At 42.8% G+C, this 24,959-nt stretch overlaps 1 protein-coding gene across 1 annotated transcript in view; it reads left to right on the plus strand.

Moving 5' to 3' along the window:
* LOC123769681 (Dynein heavy chain 1) overlaps positions 1-24,959 on the plus strand; it is a 299,861-nt gene that overhangs the window by 232,742 nt on the left and 42,160 nt on the right. The window contains 9 exon segments of the mRNA XM_069308664.1: positions 3,305-3,570; positions 7,044-7,212; positions 11,151-11,306; positions 13,686-13,841; positions 14,101-14,257; positions 14,719-14,849; positions 20,063-20,316; positions 20,777-20,966; positions 24,664-24,843. Coding sequence (XP_069164765.1) covers positions 3,305-3,570; positions 7,044-7,212; positions 11,151-11,306; positions 13,686-13,841; positions 14,101-14,257; positions 14,719-14,849; positions 20,063-20,316; positions 20,777-20,966; positions 24,664-24,843 — 1,659 coding nt within the window.

Below are 24,959 nucleotides of genomic sequence, written 5' to 3' on the forward strand. Positions count from 1 at the left end.
TATATATTCACACTTTTATTATTGTTATTATCTTCGCTAGTTGTAGTATGTGATTGCGGATTATTGTTTTTTTACCTTAATTATATTGACAATAAGTATGTCATCACTATTATATAATAATATTACCATAAATAGTAGCAAATGTTGCTAATCAATATTATAATAATTAAAACAATTACAGGATTTTAATAATAAATAATTAGTAAATTTTTGGAAATGTGATTATAATTATACAAACAACGAGTCACAATAACGTGGCTAAAGATATGATGACCAAACCACACACATCAGAAAATGAAGAAACAACGACGTTTGGGCCGTCCATGACCTTTATCAACTTGGGTAATCCAACTTGATAATGGTCCAGGAGGAACCGAAACATCGCCTTTTCTTCGTTTCTTGATGTGTAGTTTGGTCATAATTATATAAATTTAAAGTAAAAAAGAGTTAACAGAAAAGCATGACGATTTTTGTCCTTGTCCAAGTATCTCAGATGAGATCACTGGACAGGGAACTTTGTTCAAAGGATGCACGAGAGGGTGCTTCCTGGTACTGGGATACGTGACATGGTGACTGCATGAGCTGTATTTTGACCAGAAATGTGTTTTAATTGCAAGGAATGATGGTGGCACGGGTCAAAATGAGAAATTAATAAACAGGTTCATAGTATCACCATATATGACTAAGAACGATGATGAGTTCTTGTTGCATGTGACATTCTGCCAAAGGAAGAATGGTGGAAGCAATTAGGATCATCCTAAACTTGAAATGCACTTTTTTTTATTGTGTAATATCATTTGTGAGCAATTAGAACCCGTTCTATAGCAGAAAACACTGTGAATAAAATTAAAAGGATGCACCTGTCGAAGGATGCAATGGCGACCTTAGCGGACTCGTTGGAAGACGCATTTAGTTGGACTTTCTTAGCAACTTGATGTGTGGGTGTGAAAAGGAGCAATAAAAATGTAGCATGGGGCATTAAGGGAACAGGTCATTATAAAGCAAAAGAAGTGCACATGGGTTGCAAGAATGGCATCAACTGTTCGGCAACATCAAATTAATCCTTACAAATTGTATTAGGTTATATTACTAACCGTAGATGAATAAGAAATAAAATGGATGATCTCAGAGATGTCGTGTGAACGAGAAGGTTAACCCAATAATATTTTCATCGAGACATTGCTAAACATACTTAAAGGACTTAAATTCGTAGTAATGGCATTTTTTTTTTGGGGGGGGGGATATAAAATGCAGCACAATTCAAGAAATAAAGTACGAGGAATGTACAGAACCATTTGGGTAAAAGAAGGTGCTCACAACGCACAGCTTACCAGTGAATACAGGCCTCAGGACCTTGTGAAGCTGGAGGCAGACTCATCAATCTGCAATCATTTTTTTCTTGGAAATTTCCCATTATCGATTTAGGGGGCATAATGACAAAATATGCAATAAATGAAAATTGATTGGATTTCAACCAAACTTTTTTGACGAGTTGTATATGAAAAGAGTTTCATCTGGTCCATGTCTCTGCATCGTAGCATAAAAAGGAAGGGAGAAAAAATATTGAATTATGTGTTAAATATTTTTTTTAATTTCCAAAATTGGCAAAAATTAACATCAAATACAAGTGTCAACTGAAATCATGTCTACGACTGTCAGTTATAACAATAACATATAATAACAATATTTAATAATTAGTTTTATAAAAAAATCAATAACAAAAATAATATTTTTTCTTATATATTTATCGGACGATTTGCATGAAACTTAAACACCTGACTGGGCGTAAGCCAATCTGTAAGGGTGCCAATTTTGGAGGAAATTGGTTGATGTCAACCTCAGTCACAGATAGCAGAACCTTAGGCTTTACTTTTTACTTATTATTTCAAGTAACATAAACGTTCCTATAACTTTCATTTTTTATTCAATTTACATGAAACTTGCACCTTACATGTAGAGTTTAGGTTTCTACAATCTGATTCGAGCTGCTTTTCCTAAATTCATGTATTAATTTTATAATAGTAATAAACTATGATATATTTGCAATATTTGTTTATGGAACTTTGACTATATATATTAATAAAACTAAACATATTTTGGAAAATCCGTTGACTCAGATCCTTTATTATATGCTAATGTGGTAGAAAAGTGTCATAGAAAGGATTTCATTTGAAACTTGTGGTTGTAGTTTCGATTTGAAAATGTGTAAAATTCGTTGAAAAAAAAATCTCCATTTCTATTTAGACTGCAATACTGAAAATTGGCACAATTCCAGCCCTTTTCATACACAACTAGTCAACAAAGATATGTTGACATTAAACAACTATTAATATCCACCATTATGCCTCCTTAAAGCGTTCTGATTGGTGGTTCATGGCAAGATTTACATCCCTCTTCTTGAAAACAGGGACATTGTTTGCGACGTTCAAGGAAGTAGGAGGCTAAACTAATGCCAATTAATTCGCTTAAGTCTTCTGAATAACTAATCAAGACCAGCAGATATGTTTGGCTTAGGCTACTGAAACTTTTCAAGGTTATACCCGTTAATCTGCATGTTACATAGTCTATTTCCAACAAAAGTCTTGGAAGATTGTTTCTGTGATCGGTGAATTTTCAAGAAATTCCTTAGTGAAGAGTGACATGAAATATGTGTTTAGCAAATTGTTCATTTCTTCCTCCTCTTCATTTTCTTGTTACTGAATTATATTTTCAGTGGTCCTGCCTTTTCCAGTCCCTTCAGTTTTTAGAGTTTTAAAATTCCCATAGAATTCAATATTGCATCTCTGGTAATCAGTTTTAGATTCCTAATTTTCGGGGCTTTTCGTATTTCTTGCTTGACTTGTTTTTTTGCAATTCATTATTCTGAACTTATGTTCGTTCTATGGGTAATTTTTCGTCGAATAAAATGTATAATCTTATAGGACAATGTCCCAGTAGTCAACCCATCCTCAGACCAGGTCCATTCCATTCAGCGGTCGACCCAAGAGACCGACATTCATAGATTTTACATGCTGTTTGCTTAAAAAAGGAGTTTTCTCAAATATAAATTAGTATTGTTATATATTAGCATACTGTGGATATTTAGGCATTGGTTAGGTTAGGTGTTTAGACTGTGTTGGTAATTATTTGTATTTGTAATTTTTGGGTAAAGCATTTACAGCGTTATGGTTCGAACAATACCGGCAAGTAGTGTAGCAAGCTTAAAAATTATGGAGTCGGACATAGAATGGCGCTGCTTGTAATGGGTCAAGAGAACCTCTGTGGTGATTCAGACTTATGCTTTTGTTTCCCCCGTGGACACCAGTCTAACCTGGCGCTGCAAGAAGCCCGCTTACGTCTGGCGATGGGAGACCTGGAGCGGGCGCAGGCCGAGCTGGACGACAAGCAGCGGGAGCTGGACGTGGTGAGGGGACAGTATCAGGCCGCACTCGCAGAGAAGCAGAAGCTCATTGACGCTGCCAATGTGTGTCGCAGGAAGATGCAAGCTGCGGCCACTCTCATCAATGGTCTGGCTGGGGAGAAGGTGCGTTGGACCAAGCAGAGCAAAGCTCTTAAACAACAGCTGGGAAGGTGAGTTGAAATTATGTGAGGGGTACTGGGGGTGGGATGAGTTCAGTTATGTGATGTGGGCTCACTCATAATAGTGATGTGATTTATGTGTCAGTTGATCCACATTTCTATAATTATCTGTATAATTATGAATGTGGGGGAGTGAAAGCACGTGTACATCTTGCGGAGATACTGTCTGTCAACCCATCACTACACACACCCCTCGATCAACCCATCACTACACACACCCTCGCTCAACCCATCACTACACACACACCCTCGGTTTGGTAGCCTCGGCTACCAAACTCTTTTGTCCGGTCGTGATGGTCGAGTGGTTAAGGAATCCTGTACATCAGTTGCAGAGTGCTTCTGGCAGTATGGGTTCGAGTCACTCCTGGGGTATGAGTTTTCAGTTGCATATATGCTTGGAGACCGTTCAGGCTTGTTCGCATTTGTATTCCTCATGTGTGCCCCAAAGAATGAGGTGATTTGATAAAATACCATGGCCAAGATTACCTTCAGAGTGCCGGCGGGAGGATGGGGAATTAGCCTCGGCTACCATCCTCTTTTGTCCGGTCTGGTATACCTATGGAAATGTCAAGACCCACAAGCCTGGAGACCCACTTCGACTAATATTTAGCCAGATACCCACTCACTGCGGGGAGCACGGGCCACGGGGATAAGAGCCTCGTTGGATGTGGAGTTTATCACTATTTACCAACGTACCTGTAGAGGAAACAATCGGGATGATAGCAGAGTGTATCGTGACCCAGCTTGCACTCCTTTTGACATGCCAGAAAGCATACTGAAGAAACTACTCCAAGCCTGCACTAAAGAGGCACCCTTCTTGATCCCAGATGGGCACATGTATAAGCACTTAAATGGGGTCGCCATGGGTTCTCTTCAGGTGTCCTATTTGCGAACTTCTACATGGGCACCATCGAGCAGAGGGTCTTAGTTGACGTGGACTTGAGACCCGCCATATACTGCAGGTATGTTGGCGACATTTTTACACAGGTACCTGATGCCAGATGTCTGCAGTAGCTGAAGGAGGCATTTGAGAGGAATTCTGTGTTGAGTTTCAATTACGAGATTGAGAATAATGGGAACCTTGTCTTTCTGGATGTAACAGTCACAGAAATGAGCGGAGGCTTCGACACTGCAGTCTACACCAAGGAAAAAAACATAGGAATGTGCCTCAATGCCAATAGTGACTGCCCAGACAGGTACAAGAGGAGTGTTGTCAATGCTTACGTCGACCGTGCTCTCAGCCACAGCTCAGGATGGAAAAAAGCCGATGAAGAACTCTGTAGGGTAAGGCAGGTCCTAGTCAACAACGGCTTCTCTAACGGTTTCGATGAAGACATCATAAAAAGAAAGGTGAAACGCTATGCAACCTCTGGAGAGTCAACCAACACTACACTTGTACTAACTATTTGTCTATTTTACTAGAACTTCTTTTCGACAGCTCATAAAATGGAGAAACAGGGTCCTGAAAGATATTGTTGATAGGAACGTTATCCCTACAGACAAAAATCAGAAAATACAATTGATAATTTATTATAAAAACGAAAAAAAAGGTCAACCTACTCATGAAAAACTCCCCAGACACCAGGCAGAGCGCTTTGAAGGAGACCAACGTCGTCTATGCTTTTAAATGCCCACTTGGGGACTGTAAGCCCCAAAGAACTCAGTATATAGGCAAGACAACAACGTCTCTTTCCAGGCGACTAACAATTCATAAACAACAGGGCTCCATCAAGGCACATATAATCGCTTCTAACAACCAGACCATCACCAGAGAAATCTTAACGAACAACACAGAAATCATCGATAGGTACAGTGATAGCAGGCGGCTCGACATCATTGAGGCACTACTCATCAAAAAGTCAACACCAGCAATCAACAGCCAATTAATGCACAAGTATATTCTACCCACTAAGCCGGTCGGCCGAGTGGACAGCACACTGGACTTGTGATCCTGTGGTCCCGGGTTCGATCCCGGGCGCCGGCGAGAAACAATGGGCAGAGTTTCTTCCACCCTATGCCCCTGTTACCTAGCAGTAAAATAGGTACCTGGGTGTTAGTCAGCTGTCACGGGCTGCTTCCTGGGGGTGGAGGCCTGGTCGAGGACCAGGCCGCGGGGACACTAAAGCCCCGAAATCATCTCAAGATAACCTCAAGATAACCCACTTCAAGGCACCGTATGGGCTAATTGGCCCTCTGCAATTACTTCCATTCGTAATAATAAAGACAATGTTCATGATATGAAAGATATTCTAGCTCACCTAGATCAAGGGGTAATAGGGGGGAGGATTTATCTACCTTAATTCTTTCTGCTACGAAGCCGACCTCTCCTCTGGCGAGGGGTTGCTGAGGTCCCCGGTCCTGGCGTTTGGTCTTCCGTTGATCAGGGTCCTGTACACAGAAGATCCACAGTCGACTTGTAGATGCGCGTCCTCGCCGTTCTCACACTCTGCAGGCAGGTCCTCCTCCACCTCCTCCTCCTCCTCTCGAGGTACTGGAGACAGGTCCCTGAGCATGTCACCTTCTTCCTCCCACATTGGCACTGTAGACAACTTGCAGTCTGGTTCAGTGTCCCCTCCTTGGTCTGCCAGTGGACTTGACCCCAGGCACAGCAGCTTGCCTGATGCGTTTGAACGTGATCCGCTAGGCGTCCCAGCCCAACGTTCGTCTCTGCTACAGACTATCAGTAAAAGCGCTCTAACATCAGCCAAGCCTTGCTTCCATGTACTCTACAGGAGTCAGATCACCTCCCACGATGTCTGCAGTACCAATGCAGCTGCTTGGGTCCATTGGTTAGGGGTTTCCTAGCCTCTAAATCGGGAGCTCACTAGAGTGCGGCCACTCTCTATGATAGGCCGTGACATACTAAGCCGGCAGGGGCGCCTGCCGCCCGAAGCCCTCCACCTCGTTACGTCACACCGCCCGAGGGCTCCTCCCCATTGGTCCATGATGTCACGTGACCCTATCTGGCCAATCGACAGCCGGCAGGCATCACGCTCCTTTGGCGGGAAGCAGAGCGCTTCGGCACCATCTTGTAACTCAAAAGGGCGTAAGCCACTTGTATAACCAAACTAAAACGGCAAATTCACTGCCATCACGATAACATTTCATACCTTCATATATATATATCAAAATGGTCCGTGAACATCAGAGAACATTCAGGTTGTAGAGATATGACTCTTGATGCCGGGACAGTAATGATATAGGGCTGGGACACCGTCACAGCTCCTAGTGTCCAGGTGAAGGAAATATATATACATATATATAATCTACTCATTATGTGCATAGAATTAAATACAAACATTCATACTTTTGGCTTTGTTCTTGCTTAGACTAGATTGACGAATATTAAGGCTGTGAACTGACAAACAACAACAATGTTGACAGACCTACTTATGGTTATATTTGAATCAGGTTGATAGATTCCCTTAAGGTTAACACTCAATGCACTATGCCACTAACTTCAGGCTTGTAGGGGACGTGCTGATGACCACGGCGTTCCTGTCGTATGCGGGGCCCTTCAACCAAGAGTACCGCACCAAGATGACCAAAGCCTGGCGCTCCCTTTTCAACTCTCGCAGCATTCCCTATACTGGAGACCTCGACGTCACTACCTGGCTTATCGACAATGCTACTGTATGTTGATTTTATTTTACATTTAATTTAGTTTTCTGTGGGCTCCCACAGAAGCCGATGTATTAGTTTATATTATAATAGTTTGGCCTTATTAGTTTGGTGCCGTCAGTTCCTAGAGTTATATGCCTACCAAGGGCCACGAGCCAGAACCTGGCCCCATCAGAGAGGTCAAGGGAGCAATGCACATATGAGAACTTTAGATTTAGAGTTTGTTATGTCTGCCATAGACTGGGAAAGGCACCCAGAAAGGTAGGCGAACCAATACAAACCTCTAACTGGTTAAAACTGCGACCTACGTCCAAACAGTGCCCTAGAACTCCCCACAAGGAAACAAACAATCGTCATCCAATTAACGCACCTGTCGGGGAGGGGGTGGGGGGGTAAGGCATCTGAGCCCGCTCAGGCGGAAGTCCTCGGCTGCACCGCCACCAGTTCGTTGACTAATGTTCCGGTGTCCAGATGTCCTTTCTGGCCTCGAATTATTGTCTGGCTTTGGCGTTTGTGACTTTGCCATCTGTGTGGGGGGTTATGGCCAGATGTTCTTTAAGTTGTCTGGGCTGCATGCACTTAGGGCTATCTTCTATAGGTGCTCAGTCAGTACTTCCCTTGCGTGTCAGAATTATCTTCTCTGGAATGTTCGGGGTCTCACTTTCGTTTGAAAGTTTCATCGCTTGCTGGTGTTCTCGCCTTTAGGGTTTGTCCGCGGTCTTGGGCTTTCCGCCTTGCCCCATGTAGGGAGTGGGCTTTTGCTGGGTGGAGCGCACTGTGGCTGGCGCAACTTGCATCAGCGACAGCCGACGATTCTTTATGGAGACCAGTTGGTTTGTGTGTACTGCTTTGGGGACCTTTTTGTTTTCTTCGTTTTTTTTGGCGCATATTCGCTACCTTGGCGGAGGTGGTCTGCCTAGCTTTCCATTACGCTATCCAAGGTTGTGCTTGTTCTCCTTTTCTGTTGCCACGAGGTTTCAGGCGGCTTCGGGAGTTGCCCCTTCCGACTTGGGGATGGAGGTTGAGCTCGATTTCCCCACCGAGGCTTCAGAATCTGCCCAGCAGATTCCTCTCTGTGTAGCTTTTCCCTGGGACACTGCCTTTTCTTCAAGGGTAGTGGGAGTGGATATGGGCTCTGTCCCAGAGCCTGTATCAGGTGGTTCCCAGGGGTGTGCTTGTAGTGTTTGGACACCTTTTGATCTTGCTTATGCCCTTGTGCTGTCTGGGCAGGGTTTGTTGTCGCAGGGCTGGGGGTTTTCGTATGCTCCATCTCTGTATGAAATTGAGGTGGGTGTTGCTCCCCCCCCCCCCCCCACAATGGGTTTGTTTCCGGATGCCTTTGGGTTCCTCGGATATATCATTCCAGAGGTTTCTTCCTCTCGGATTTCTCATATCGAGGTTTACAGTTTCCTGGTTTATGTCTCGATAATGGATCCGTCTTGTTTTAAGTTCTTACGTCGGTCGCTGCATCTCTGACTTTCTCTTCAGGTTTTTCAGGGTTCAGTATCTTCACTTTCACTCGCTCGATGTGTTCATGTACGCCTTGTCTTTCGGTTGTGGTTTTGTGACTAGCGCTCATCAAGCCGGTGATGGTCGTTGGGCTCACAGCACGATGCGAGAGTTTGCGGAGGTGAGGCAGGCGATAAGATGTATTTGGTTGCCTCGGGATTCACCTCCATTGGACTGCTCTCCTGTAGTTCATTGTCTCAACTGGGAAAGGGGGGAAGAGATTCTCTGTGGTCCGCACTTTGGGGCTGGTCATTTCACTTCTGCTGTGTTCTTGGAGTTTAGCTCTCCACACCAATCACATTCAGGGGGGGGGTGTCCAACGTCCTAGCTGATGGCCTGTCTCACTTCATTTCTCTTCCTGTTTCAACGAAGTCGACGTTCGACGCCGCCTTCTTCCTTTGACTTTGTTGGATGTTCGGGCCTTTGCTCTCGGATGTCCCCGGAGGTGGATCTCTTTGCGTTGGCTTGGTCCCTGCGCCTCCATGAATAAGTGGCGCCATTCCCCAACAGGTCGAGTGTTCACTGCTTTCCGGCAAGACTGGTCGAGGTGGGGGTTCATGTATCTTCATCCCCTGATCCAGATCTTGCTTTGGGCTCTGGTGTGGCTCGAATCCTTTCGGGAAAGAATGGGTTCTCCTGGTGGCCGGCCTAGCCTTGGTTTCAGATGCTACTTGCAAGTTTGAACATGTGTCCGAACTCCCAGTTGTTCTGCCATTTGTTTTGAGAGTTGTTCTGCCTTTTTCAGCAGGTTGGGCCAGGGAGGTACCTCGCTGGTTCGACTCATTCTTTCACTCTTTGCTTCTGTTTTTTTCTTTATGCAGGTGTATCGCTATTTGTACGGTGATCAGGTGACTTCAATGATAGTGTCCCACCTGAGGTCTTCCTCTCAGTGACAGCATGAAGTCTCCTGGCAATCTTTTTGCCATTTCCTTTCCCTTTTTAGGGTTTTGTTGGTGTCTGCTCCAGTTGTTTTGTCTTTTCTTTCTTGGCTCTTTCAGGACAAGTGAATTATGCCAAATACTGTCGCTTCTTATTGTGCGGCACTGGCGGAGTTGCTCCAGCTTGCATTCGGGGTTCATACACTGCCCAAGCCTTCTTGTCTTTGGACTGGGTGCTCTCATTTCTCTCTTCTCGGTTTGTAGTTGCCTCTTCGGTCCGTGATTATTTTCTTACGGCCATGTTCTTGTTGGCTTTAGTCTCTGGGGGATTGGGTTGGGGGAGCTTCATACTCTTCTCCAATGCAGGGGCTTGTGGGCTTTTGGTCCTGGGGGATCGATTTCTTCGTTTGCAGCCTTCTCCTTCTTTTCTGACGAAGAATGAGACAGCTTGTTTGCAGAGGCGTCCATGGGTTGTTGATGCTTGGTTGGTTCGTCCGGGCAAGCATCATGTGTTGTGTCCGGTTGTGACTTTACGTCACTACCTGTGCGCTACTGCTTCAGCGACAGGGTACGCACTCTAGGTTGACCAGGTTTCCCTGTTAAAGGGTTCCTGACTCTCAGGTTGTCTACAGGGTTATTAAGTCTAGCCAGCCTGCGGTCTACCCTCGTGCCCATGATGTGAGGAAGACTGCAGCTCTTGCTACTGTCCTTGGTAATATGTGTTGGATCGAAATACGGGATAGGGGGTTTTGGAAATCGAACAGGGACCTGGCCGCCAGATATCTTGTCAATGTTCCAGGCACTTTGCGGCCTTGTGTTGCTTTGGGGCGTGTGTCGTGGCCAGTTGTCTCCGTTGTTAGAGCTCCAGTGCTGCCGCCTCCCAGGTAAGTCTCTGTTATTACTTATCTGTGGGTAATTAGCTTCAGGGAGCCGACGGGGCTCTCAGAAAACCAGCGGTGAATGTAATTAAACGCCATTTTCTGGGTGAACCCGGAGGCTCTCTGACACAAACCCTCCCTCCCTTGGCGGTTTTTCATCATTCTATGAACTGAGGGTGGTGCGGCCAGATCACCTGAGCGGGCTCCCATCCCCCTGTCGGGGGAGGTGAGGGGGAGGGGGCACTAATTGAATGACGATTGCTTGCCATTTTTTCTTTGGGAGGGGGGGGGGGAGTTCTTTGACTCTGTTTGGATGTAAGTCGCAATTTTAACTAGTTTGGGGTTTATATTAGTTCGTTTACCTCTCTGGGTGCCTTCTCTAGTCATTGGCAGACATTACAAACTCTAAATGTAGAGTGCTCTTATAGCCATTGCTCCCTGTGCCTCTCAGAGAGGGGCCAGGTTCTGGTTCATGGCCCCTCGGTAGGCACAGAACTCCAGAAACTGATGGCACCAAACAAATATGGCACATGTCAGTTTGTTAGCTTTGGGAGCCTCCAGGACTCACCCAGAAATGGCGTTTCATTACATTCAACGCTGTTTTTTTCCTAAATAGGTGTAAGTAAATATCTTAGTGGCTTCACTAACAAATCCTTCTTCACTATTGATTGTTTTTACGGTACAGGTATCGGAGTGGAACCTGCAGGGTCTGCCAAACGACGAGCTCAGCATCCAGAACGGACTCATTGTTAGCAAAGCCTCCTGCTATCCTCTCCTCATCGACCCTCAAGGCCAGGGTAAAATATGGATCAAGAACAGAGAGGCTATGAATGAGCTGCAGGTCAGTCACAACAATAGAAATACTTTACAGAAAGGGATTAACATAGCAAATGAATAGTAAGAATAAATACTTTACAGAAAGGGATTAACATAGCAAATGAATAGTAAGAATAAATACTTTACAGAAAGGGATTAACATAGCAAATGAATAGTAAGAATAAATACTTTACAGAAAGGGATTAACATAGCAAATGAATAGTAAGAATAAATACTTTACAGAAAGGGATTAACATAGCAAATGAATAGTAAGAATAAATACTTTACAGAAAGGGATTAACATAGCAAATGAATAGTAAGAATAAATACTTTACAGAAAGGGATTAACATAGCAAATGAATAGTAAGAATAAATACTTTACAGAAAGGGATTAACATAGCAAATGAATAGTAAGAATAAGTACAATTTCGATGGCATGTATTCCGCTGCTTTTAATGCAATACAAATCATTAATGAAGCCTTCAAGCTAGGCAAATCGTGCATATTGTTTAAGAAAAAAAATTACTAAGAGATATTTAGGTAACAATTGCAGAATAATTTTAGACACGAACGTTTTTTAAATGCAGAAAAAAGGTTACGAGCAGGGTATGATGAGACGTTTGATTGTTAATTTAGGCATGCATACAAGGTTGATATATATGAAGTCGACTAATTTGTGTGATGATATGATGATGATATATAGTTGATATGTACAAACACCAAAATGCCTTTGTTAATTACAAGTCTTTTGATCTTGTGCGTAATAATTCAATCCGTTCTCGCTATAATATAGTACCTATATACCTAAAGGATCATAGTTCCTATGCTGTTAATGTTCATAGTTCCTCTGTGGTAGATTTCTAGTTATTACCTATCACCAGGTACCAACCCTTCCTCATGTACCATAGTATGTCCCATAGTACCCATCCCATGCCCATAGACAGCAGAATAGTCGGAGTGCTCCAATTTTAATGATAATTGTATTTTTCCAGTCCCAGTAAATTGTGAAATTTGCGAATTATTTTCCATGCTATTTGAATATCATGGATCGGCTACATCCTTAAGGGGGCATATCATTCTAAATCGTTATAAATTAAAAGTTGTTCAATTTGCTTATAATTTTTTTTTATGAAATGGTTATAGAAAGGGCTGCAACTGGTCCAAGTTTCACCATCACATCCTAAACAGAAAAGGAGAAAAAAAATACACAACGTATTATGCAACGAATGTTCAACATTCTCAAATAATCTCACGGAACACATGTGTCAACTAAAATGTCTACTATGTGCTGTAGAAGCACAAACTCTTGTAATAATTGTAATATGTATGTGCAATATATTTATCTTTAATTTTTTTTTTTTCTTTTTTTTTTTTTGGGCCAATATTTTTTTCTCGTTTGTTATCAAGGGATTTGCATGAAACTTGCACACCTTGCTCAATGGATGCCTATCTGCAAGGGTGCCAATTATGAACGAAATCTGTCGAAGTCAAGCTCAGCTACAGGTGGCCGAACTTGGATCTTTATTTTACTCTGGAAAGTAATTTACACCTTCAAATTACTTCAGAGCTTTCATTTATTAATCAATTTACATGCAAATTACACCTTATATGTAGCGTTTGTGCTTCTACAGAATCTAGTAGACATTTTAGTCCAAAGTCTATTTGTTGATTTTATAAAAATTTATAAATATCATATATTGCATATTTTTTTAGAAGGGTAACTTTGAAAAATTATATTATTGCACTAAACACTTTTTTGATAAAACTGATCACTAGAATCCTTTATTATGTGCTTAATTTAATATCTGAGTGTTACAGAAATGATTTTAGTTGACACATGTGTTCCCTGAAACTATTTGAAAATTCGTTGCATAATTCGTTGTTTATTTTTTTCTCCTTTTCTGTTTAGGGTGTGATGATGAAACTTGGACCAGCTGCAGCCCTTTCTATAACCATTTTATAGAAAAATTTATAAGCAAATTGAACCACTTTTAATTTTACATTGATATGCCCCCTTAAATACACTTACATCGCATCAGGCTTGGATACCCATGTGCATAGGAAATCCCCTTACAGGTTCCAGAACATGAGAGGAAATGTCAGCATACTCATCCAGTGGGTGGTAGTGAACCACTTACATTTTATGCACTTTCCATCACGTGGGAAGTAGCGGAACTTATATAAAACCTTCACCTGTAGTTGATTCCATACCCCAACCCGTAAGCTGTAGTTGACTCCATACCCCAACCCGTGAGCTGTAGTTGACCCCATACCCCAACCCGTGAGCTATAGTTGACCCCCATCCAATAAGCTGTAGTTGACCCCATACCCCAACCCTTGAACTGTAGTTGACCCCCATCGAATAAGCTGTAGTTGACCCCCGTGATGTGCCTTCCTTTTACAGATCTCCTCGCTAAACCACAAGTACTTCCGAACCCACCTGGAGGACTCGCTCTCTCTGGGCCGACCGCTCCTCATCGAGGACGTCGAGGAGGAGCTCGACCCCGTCCTCGACAACCTGTTAGAGAGAAATTTTATCAAATCTGGCTCCATCTTAAAGGTATACCTTTAATAAATTTTTCCTACTTTTCCTTCTTCCTCTAGAGCAAAGAAGATTTAAATTGTCATATGTACATGTTATTTGAACATATCTACTAGTGATAAATAAAATTCAAACTGAAACTCACAATGGCATTACACAGAATATGACTGATGAAGAGTTATGTAGTTTTGGGGCATCCGAAAACTCTACCAGGGTCACACCTGAGTCTTAAAAACATTAAATATTGTGAAGTGTGAGGTAGAGATGGTGTTGGCAGGTGGTGGTGGGGGACAAGGAGTGCGACGTGATGCCGGGTTTCATGCTCTACATCACCACCAAACTCTCCAACCCTGCCTACGCCCCTGAGGTCTCTGCCAAGACGGCCATCATTGACTTCACCGTTACAGTCTACGGTCTCGAAGACCAGCTCCTGGGTAAGGAAGGAACATCTTAATCAGGCATCTCTATGCATATATATGCTTCCTTGTGATATATGTCGCCCTGTTGCACTATTAGAGTAGAGGGACCCACCTTAGTTCATAAACATTTCCAATTAATCTGAGGAACAGCTGTGCCTTATGCTGTTATCATATTTACAGGTGTAATATCCTGTATAATATATTAGCTCATACCTCTTTTGAAAAGTATTATTACTATAACTATTATTATTTTCGTTATTATTATTACTACGGCTTTTACTCTTATTTATCGCACAATTGTTATTGAAATTAACTTTTCACAAGCATTATATATAGAACAGAATTACATAGCTATCATATAGTAACTCACTGCAGGACGAGACCAAATGCGTTATTATACAAAATGAAGCTACCATTCATGACGTAATCTAAGGTAAAACTGAGCAAATTACACCACATCCTGTCTTGCTTGACAGGTCGAGTGATCAGGACGGAAAAGAGCGAGCTGGAGAATGAGAGAGTGGCACTAATAGAGGAGGTGATGGAGAATAAGAGGAGGATGAAGGAGCTGGAGGACAACCTGCTCTTCCGTCTCACTTCCGTCCAGGTAACAGACAAGCAGTTTCTTGGACGGGTGAGGGAGAAATGTATCGTAGGGCCCAAACTATCTTGAGGTTATCTTGAGATGATTTCGGGGCTTTTTAGTGTCCCCGCGGCCCGGTCCTCGACCAGGCCTCCACCCCCAGGAAGCAGCCCGTGACAGCTGACTAACTCCCAGGTACCTATTTACTGCTAGGTAACAGGGGCATTCAGGGTGAAAGAAACTTTGCCCATTTGTTTTTGCCTCGTGCGGGAATCGAACCCGCGCCACAGAATTACGAGTCCTGCGCGCTATCCACCAGGCTACCAGGCCCCTTGTCTGCTTTTGATATTGATTTCATTCTCACGTTATGTGGTAAAAGTGTGCCAGGTATGTTGGTATATAACCCTCGTGCTCAACTTGCTGCTTCATTAAGTCTCCTACAACACATACACAATCTTTAAATTAAATACAGAGTTGGCGACGGACTGCCATCTTGGTGTTCGGGTTGAACGTTCCTGGCTGGGCATTCTTTCCTCACTTCAAGGGTACCTCATGTTTGAATTCAGCTGGCTTCTTTGGGCTAGTACTCACCTAGTTGTGCTTGCAGGGGTTGGACTTAGCTTTTTGGTTCTTTTTTTTTTCAGGGATATTCCTGCGTGGGCCCCAACCCTCCGACTGGCCCACTAAGTGTTGCTTGTTTCTGTTTTACTTGGGCGGAGTATGAGTATTTATGACTCGTATGGTCGCATCAGTAAGATTTTGCCATATGTGTTTAACAACTTCTTCTGCTCTGTTGAATCTAAGTTGAATTCTTAATGGGTTTGTAACTGTGCACTGTGTTAGATAATGTTCCAGTGGTCTGTCGGGCATTTCTCCACAGTGCTGACATTTCCTCTCATCTTCCGGAACCTGTAAGCTTATTTCCCATGCACATGGGTATCCAAGCCTGATGCGATATAAGTGTACTTCTGTTGCTCTACTGTTCCCTTTCATCAAACTAAGTGGTTCGTAGTTGGTTGAATTCTTGTACCAACCCGCAGATCCTGATGTTGCAACTGCTGTGTTGTGGTCACTGTACATCTTTTGCATTGCTCTGTTTCTAATTACTTTCTTAATCTGTGATAGACTCTGTGGTATGTAAATGTTTACATTTCTCCTCTTAGTAGCAAGTTTTGCAGCTTCGTCTGCAATGTCATTTCCTATTATTCCCACATGACTTGGCACCCAGTTGATAAGTACCCATCGGCCTTGTCGTTTGAATGTTTGCATTAATGATATGACATTTGTGATCAGATGTATGTTATCACATATGTGTTCTTGTTGTAATGTTTCAGTGGCGGTTCTCGAAGTTGTATGTATGATAACATGTTGTCGGTGTTCAGCAAGAGCATGTTCCAAAGCCTTTTAAATGGCTAGCATCTCCGTTTGTAAAGTTGAACACCCATTTGAGAGCCTCCAACTATTTACAGAGTTTCCTGCTTTAACTGCAGCTCCGGTTTCTTGTCCCTGCTGGTTTACTGATCCATCTGTGAAGTAAGTGAAGCTGTCGGATGCCATGTTTGCTTCTATATGCATCTGTGCAATGTTACTTAGCAGATGAGGATTTGTCTGGTTCTTTTTTCCTTCAAGAACCATAATCTTAAAGTCTGCTGGTGGAAATTCCCAAGGGGCTTGTATAACAAAGTCTGCATGTATTTCGTCGACACCCTTCTCAGTGACTGTGTTTGTTATATCGAATGTATTGATGGTGTTTATCGCACAATGGGTCCAACTGTTGCTATTGGAGGCTCTTCTGTCCAGAGTTAGTGCTCCAGTGATTATATCTTTAAGTGAACTGATTCTAGGTCTAGTCAAAATCTTGGTCATTTGGTCTGGTGTGTGCTCATTGTAGTTACCCGGGGAACACTTACTGTGTGAGTACTGCAGTTACTCAAACACCAGTGGAGGTCAGAGCCTCCCTAATGGCTGCCGTACGCTGCCCTAAAGCGAGATGCTAAGAGAATATTCTCACCTTCAGAAGACCTTCCTCTTGTGGTACCTCATTCCTAGTTTGTGGTTGTCCTAATTCAGTCAATATCAGGTCAGTGTGTGTTTACGAATCCATGTACCTTAAGTAAATCAATCCAGGCTTCGGTATTGTGGAGGCTCTGTTGCATGTCCGGCTATCAGACACTACCAAGTTGCGGAACTGGTCTGTCAGGTGCCGACAAGTATTGTCACAGGAGGAGGAGTCTCGGGACTGGTATAGGAAGATCGGGCAATTGACCCGACCCTTAATGACATACAAGCCACTCTGAAGGTGTTAGAGGGTGCTTCAGTGGGATTACTGGAAGTTACCAAGATTCACGGAACAGCAGGGCCGACATCCATTGTTTATGAGTTCGACGGGCCCCTCCCTGACTGTGTGATGTTATACGGTACCTGATATCAGGTCCAGCCATACAATTTTCTTGTGTTACGGTGCTATGCTTGCCATTTATTGGGCCATAGTCACGTCACCTGCCATAATGCAGCATGCTGTGCAAACTTCGGCAACATAGGTCATACAGATAGAGATATTGAAGGGTGATCTGCCAGACCTCGCTGCCTTTTATGCCATGCCCCTCACACAGTCACGTCCAAGAGATGCCCAGTATACCTTGAGGCCCTACAGTTGAATATCAATTAAAAAACAGTGGGAACCCTTTGACAAGAGCTTTTCCAGGGGTTAAGTGCCCTCAATCAGCTTACTGTTTCTTCTCACCTCCAGGATCCCTCTGGTCGGGTTTTTCCTCAGGTAGTCTAGCAGACAGACGCTCTTGCCTGTCCCAGCCATATGCCTCATATGTTTAGGCTACTAAAAGATTTTTCCTCCTGGGTCGCCTCGACATCGACGAACTCTACCACGGATACAGACATGAACGCTCAGTCCCGACCAGAGACCCGACACTCGGCACTCTCCTAACTCATCCAGTTAGGAGGGCAGGGTAGCCAGCACCAATGTCATTGACACACCCGTCGATCAGGAGGTTCTGCTCCATCGGATAGCCCTGATGAGTGCTATATATTTTCTCCATCGGATAGCCCTGATGAGTGCTATATATTTTCTCCATCGGATAGCCCTGATGAGTGCTATATATTTTCTCCATCGGATAGCCCTGATAAATGCTATATATTTTCTCCATCGGATAGTCCTGATGAGTGCTATATATTTTCTCCTTCGGAAAGCTTAGGTGCTTTCGTAGGTGATTGTGACACCGGTAGAATATGAGACCCAGAGTGAAGCACCTGCTGGTCGCAGGCCCTGGCAAGAGGCTTAGCAAGCTATCGCTGCTTCTGTTAGGCAAAGAGGAGTTTTGTTCTACAGCCTTTGGACTGGCTGTGATTAATACCCTGCATTTTGCTTACCTTGTATGAGGGTTTTATTGCTTTTTCTGTTGGTTCTTATTTTGGAGATGTCTGTCCACAAGGTGGAAAGCTAGTTGCTGTATTTCAGGGATAATGGCACCCCATCCTGATAATACTGTGGTGTTTTGGAATACCCGTTACCTTTTCAAGAAGATGCAATTCCTTCACAATTTTCTCGCTAGCTCATCACCGTTGGTCATGGGACTCTGTGAGACTTGGCTTACTGACGATCTTTCCTTCACGGTACCGGGGTATTACACAGCCCTGTTTCAGTTTCTCTTTGATTCCCCAGACCTCTCCTTACTTACGCCACAAGGTTTGGGAACCTGGATAGACCCACTCAGTGGGCACACTTCCATGCTTGTTCTTTGCCTCCTTTCTTTACGATGGCACAAATATGGATCGGGCCATATCTGGGTAATGATCACCTACCCAACATCATTTCCTTCAGGGGCACTGTTCGTCCCTTCTCTGAGCACGTAGAGATCCAAGTAGGTGTTCTCAGAGGATGGGTAGCTTGGCTATGAGACAGATGACTGGTCGACCCTTTCCCCAGTTACTGGGATCTGCATGGATCGTTGGATGCTCTCTCCGAGTCCCTCTTGAGTAAAGGCTCTCAGCACTTCAAGAGGACTAGTGGCAAGATCTCCAGTGAGGCACCGTGATCCACCACTGAATGCCAGCAGGCAGTGCTGGATCGGCGCTGTGCATGCAAGTCATGGCGACACCACCCCACCCTATTGCTGGGGCAGACTTTCCTCAGGGTGGATGCCAGTGTAAGCAGGTGGTCCTCCTTGCCAAAACTGGAGGATCGGCTGTAATAAGGGGAATAAATATTAAAGTATAGTGGATCCCCACTCACACTGGTTTGCAGGAATATAATAAAGCTGATGCTCTTGCTAAGACTGCAGTTAATAAAGGCAATATTACACGGAATTTGGAGTTATCAAATAAAAGTGTGACCTTTAAGGGTCTGGTCTGACCCTTAAAAGTGTCACTAGACAGAACTCTTACATGAATTTGAAGAAGCGGAACAGTGGAAACTGGAACTACCAGGTCAATTGTTCATCACAATGAAATGTCATACAAAACATGTTTATGGGGATAAGTAACAAAATCAACATACTACCAGACGTTGTCGCAGCTCAAATAAGACTTGGCTACAAGTATCTCTGGCAGTTTGGCTTGTGTAAGTGTCAAGATGAAGTAAAGTGTAAAGTGTGAGAACAAAGACAAGGACACTCACTTGAGAATTATATCTTAACTAATAAAATTGAGCCATTTAGAGATGAATGCAAACTCACGCTGTAAGAAATGGCAAACCATATTATTACTAAGAATACAAATATCTGAAATACTTGTACTGTATCCATATTTCGCTTCCCGTAGATAAATTACATATGAGATTAAGACGCAGGTAGTAAAGACCAATAATAACAAACTGCAGGTTTCATTTGATCCTGTAATATCTATAATTCTGTGACTAAACCAATAATATATTTGTGAATAGACTTACATAAGTGTGTAATGATTAACTGTAAATACAAAGTTACTGAAGTGGAACAATCTCCCTTACTAGCTGACAGTATAATTATTAGGTTTGTCGGATAGATGTAATTGTTATTGTAATAATGTCCATTGACGTCTTAAAAAAAGGACCTTTTGTGCCCTCTGCAATCCTTTTTAGCGCTACAGCTCACAGGATAAGTATGGTGTGCACAATAAACTTGTCGCCTCCGAAGGCAATAATCAAATCATTCTTGTCATTGTTGGGTAGGTGACTGAGTGTGGATATGGTGAATTTGTGTTGATTAAACACTTGTACAGACAGATCACTAACCTACCACCAGGGCTCGCTAGTGGACGACGAGGACCTGATCATAGTGCTTCAGGACACCAAGCTGACAGCACAGGACGTGAGCACAAAGCTTCATGTGGCCTCTGAGACTGAGCGCAAGATAAACATCGCTCGCGAGGAGTACCGGCCCGTTGCCACTCGTGGGTCCATACTATACTTCCTCATCACTGACATGGCAGCCGTCTCCTGCATGTATCAGACCTCCCTCAGGCAGTTTCTCATCCTCTTCGACATGTCCATGATCAGGTAACGACACTACTTTTCACAATGAACGTGATAAAAATTTCACAAAATTCAATTGGTGTCTCCTATAGTGGGTAGTGAACCTCCGAGTATTATCACTAGTTTAGTTCCTCCGACAGTGACTAGTGAGTCTCTCAGGAAAGTTCGCGTGTATAACTACTACTATTATACCTCCATAGCTAAAACAGCTAAGTATTAGCATAAAGACTTACCATTAATGTATAATTGTAAATACATTGTTATTGAAACACAAAACCTCTGCAACTAGCTGACATTATAATTATAAAGTTTTCAGGATAGATGTAATTGTTTACGTAATAATCCCCGTTGAGTTCTGATAAAGATCTTGTGTTCTCTGTATTACTTTTTTGCGCTACTGCTCACAGGATGAGTATAGGGTGCACGATAAACTAGCCGCCTCCGACGGCAACAATCAATATAACGACGGAGCCTCCTCCCACAGGTCTGACCGAAGCAACTCTCCCAAGACAAGGATCGGCAACATCATCAGGTACCTGACCCACCAGGTGTGGAAGAACACCTGCCGGGGCTTTTACGAGCGCCACAAGTTCCTCTTCACGCTGCTCCTCGCCATGAAGATCGACCTACAGTGTGGCCACGTCTCTCATGAAGAGTTCATGAAGTTTATTAAAGTGAGAATATTCCCTGTAAAGTTCTAAATGATCTTAAATGTAATTAAGGGACTGTTGTTATTATGAAATATTATTGAAGATCTTTGTGTGATTCTCAATTATATATTACTGATATAATTATATATCAGTATTTGCACAAACAAAATTGCAGGTCTTTCTGACTACTACGTCTTTGGCAAATTTATCAAGATCTTGGTTAATCTCCACTTGAGATAGACACACAATTGTCTTTCATTGTTGATTGAGGCAGGGCGGTTAAAGACCTCATCGAAGTGTTCGACCCATCTGTCCAAGATCTTTTTCTTTGTCAGTAGTTGAGTCCCATGTGCATGGAGGAGGGAAGCAGAACCTCCATCCTCAGGCTCGAAGGCTATAAATGGAACACAGCCTATAAATGGTTGTGGTCTATTTACAGCCTTCAGGGCATTATAGAAACTCTTGCAGGCGATGAGTCACAATAACGTGGCTGAAGTATGTTGACCAGACCACACACTAAAAGTTGAAGGGACGACGACGTTTCGGTCCGTCCTGGACCATTCTCAAGTCGATTGTGAGAATGGTCCAGGACGGACCGAAACGTCGTCGTCCCTTCAACTTTTAGTGTGTGGTCTGGTCAACATAGAAACTCTTGATGTCGTGACTGTCTGCATAACCTTGGATTTCATTGGCCTTCTTGACAAACCATGCATCCTACATGTCAGAGTTTTCTTTGCACCATTTTCCAGACACTGACAAATCAGTGGGATGCCCTTGCAGCCCTGGCATCCAATTTACATCCCCCAAAAAAACGGTCCAGCTGGAACAGCCCACTAGTGGAGAAAATAATTAATGCCGTGCTGAATGTTGAAATATCAAATAAGGAGAAAGCCTGCATCTGAGTGGTGGGTAACCCCCATGCCAGGGACTTTCTTTCTGCAGAACCCATGTTTGTACAGGCACACTTCTAGATTAAGAAACCTTCTGTGTAGCAGTGACCTTCCGCCTTAGTGTCTTAATTCACGCTGTATTTCACAAGTGTATTTGCAACAAGGTGGTAGGAGACCTATATGGATTGCATGGGATGTACTGTGGAAGTTCCAAGGTATGACATGCAAGATAACGAAGTTAATGGCATCACTATGAGGAGCCTTGCCTCAGCACAGCGCCCAGCAGAAATAATCTCGCATCCATATGGTCCAAAACCTGGACGATCCCATGCCTCGCCCAAATGGCACCACAATATACCTCCTGGAAGAGGGGTAAACTGCTTGTGTAGGACTTCACATGTGTTTCCACTCTCACTGACACCTTCATACATTTAGGTGCTGATCTAGCAGGTAATGTGGCCAACCACATGGAAACAGCAAAATCGAACAAGTACAAGCAACTGAAAAGTCAGCATGCCTATGGAATATTCTGGAAAGTCAGCACGCCTATGGAATATTCTGGAAAGTCAGCACGCCTATGGAATATTCTGGAAAGTCAGCACGCCTATGGAATATTCTGGAAAGTCAGCACGCCTATGGAATATTCTGGAAAGTCAGCACGCCTATGGAATATTCTGGAAATTCAGCACGCCTATGGAATATTCTGAAAAGTCAGCACGCCTATGGAATATTCTGGAAAGTCAGCACGCCTATGGAATATTCTTCGTCACTGCTCATAAAACAGGGGAGAGAGTCCTGAAAATTATTAACAGAAGTGTGACTCCTACTGACATCAACCAAAAGACTGAAGTAAAACTATACCATAAGAGGAAGAAGACCACCAACTTGCTCATGAAAAACTCTTCTGACACCAAACAAAGCATCGTTGATTGAGTCAAATGTTGTCGATGCCTTCACATGCCCAAGTGGGGTCTGTCAGCCCAAACCAACTCAATATATAGGCAAGACAACATCTATTTCAAGACAACTAACTATGCACAAACAGCAAGGCCCTATCATGGAGCATTTGGTTTCTACACATAATCAGATCATCACCAGAGATATCCTGATAAACAACAACAAAAATAATCGATAAATACAACGACAATAGAAGACTGGACATTAGTGAGGCATTACAGTATACATCCAGGAAACTTAGCGAACTATCAACAGCCAACTAACACCAAAATACTTTCCCGTCTTCGAAAACAAGACTAAACATACGACAAACTGACCCAGCCATCATGGAAACATAGGAGATTAGTAAACTGCAATAGGCTATTGGCAACTAAGTGAAGTGCTTCACCTTCACCTGATCCCTGACTTGATTCGGCAGCCCAAAGACTTGTAACCAGTGGAACTCTGACTTTGATAATGTTGAGAAGGTTCAACGTCCTTCTCCAGCGAAGAAAAACATAAGAAAAATAGGAGATTCGTAATCGAATCCCACCCTTTCGGTCATATTCATTAATAAAATCACAAGGATTCAATATATGAATCATTCATTGTATGACATTAAAAACTCAATAATATGTCTTAAAGAATGACTGTAACGGGGGAGAAGAACAGTATGTTTTTGAGAGAGACGCAGATGACAATGTTACTGCTCTCTACAGTGTCCACTTTTTTGGTTATGGGGCTCAAGACTGAGAAATTATCCTTTTCTCTTCCCAGCACTCCTCTACCCTCGTATTGAAGTCAGCAGTTAACCCTTATGTGCTCTAGTAAAAACACAGGGATCTCATCAACTCCCCTGAGGACTCACTAGTACTCTGTCCCCAGTGGGTGGGAGGTAGATCGTTAGATGTCAAGGTGATTATATGTAACAATCCTGGTCACCTTGTGACGTCAGTGATCATCAGGGTAATCACCTACGACCAGTACCAAAGGAAAAATCTTCAGTTCTCCGCGCTCCTCCACAGTAGCACTCCTAAATATGAGGCTACGCTCCCCTCCCCAATATCTCCAAGTTTCTCTTTCCTCACTCAGTTGGTAATATATAATTACTTGGGTTTTCACATATAGATCAGACGGGGCATCAATTGGAAAATAGGCCAACGGGATCACAGCGTTTATAATTAAAAAAATATTATGAAAAGATATTAATTTTGAAATTGTAACTAGCCTCTGCTAGCCTCATTTGATTTTAAAGCAAACGGTCACTCTCGGCCTTCAATAAACCAATGTTAATTTACTCGGTTGATGTAATGTTACTTTACTCAGTTAATATAATGTTACTTTACTCAGTTGATATAATATTACTTAACTCAGTTAATATAATGTTACTTTACTCAGTTTATATAATGTTACTTTACTCAGTTTATATAATGTTACTTTACTCAGTTTATATCATGTTACTTTACTCAGTTGAAATGATGTTACTTTACTCAGATATAATATTATTTAACTCAGTTAATATAATGTTACTTTACTCAGTTGATATAATGTTACTTTACTCAGTTTATATAATGTTACTTTACTCAGTTGATATAATGTTACTTTACTCAGTTTATATAATGTTACTTTACTCGGTTGAAATAGTGTTACTTTACCCAGTCGATATAATGTTACTTCACTCAGTTTATATAATGTTATTTTACTCAGTTGACATAATATTACTTTACTCAGTTGATATAATGTTACTCTACTCAGTTTATATAATGTTACTTTACTAAGTTGATTTAATGTAACTTTACTCAGTTAATATAATAATAAAAATGTGTTTTGATTCGAACTTGTATTGCCGGCACGCTAAGACTTAACATTAGCTTACAAGGTGCTGCCTCTTGCAGGGCGGGGCGTCGCTGGATCTGAAGACGGTGCAGCCCAAGCCCTTCCGTTGGATCCTGGATATAACTTGGCTCAACCTGGTGGAGCTGAGTAAGCTGCCCCAGTTCAACAACATCCTCGACCAGATCGCCGAGAACGAGAAGGACTGGAGGCTCTGGTTCGAGAAGGATAAGCCAGAGGAGGTGAAAACTAGTCTTGTGTTTTATTTCAGAGTAACATTAAATGTAAATTGTTGGGTCAATGTGTGAATTCTCCTGCTTTGTTGTTGTTGAACACTAGTCATGTTCTGTTGTTGTTG

The sequence above is a fragment of the Procambarus clarkii genome, chromosome 63, assembly GCF_040958095.1.
Source record: "Procambarus clarkii isolate CNS0578487 chromosome 63, FALCON_Pclarkii_2.0, whole genome shotgun sequence".
NCBI classification, from domain to species: domain Eukaryota; kingdom Metazoa; phylum Arthropoda; class Malacostraca; order Decapoda; family Cambaridae; genus Procambarus; species Procambarus clarkii.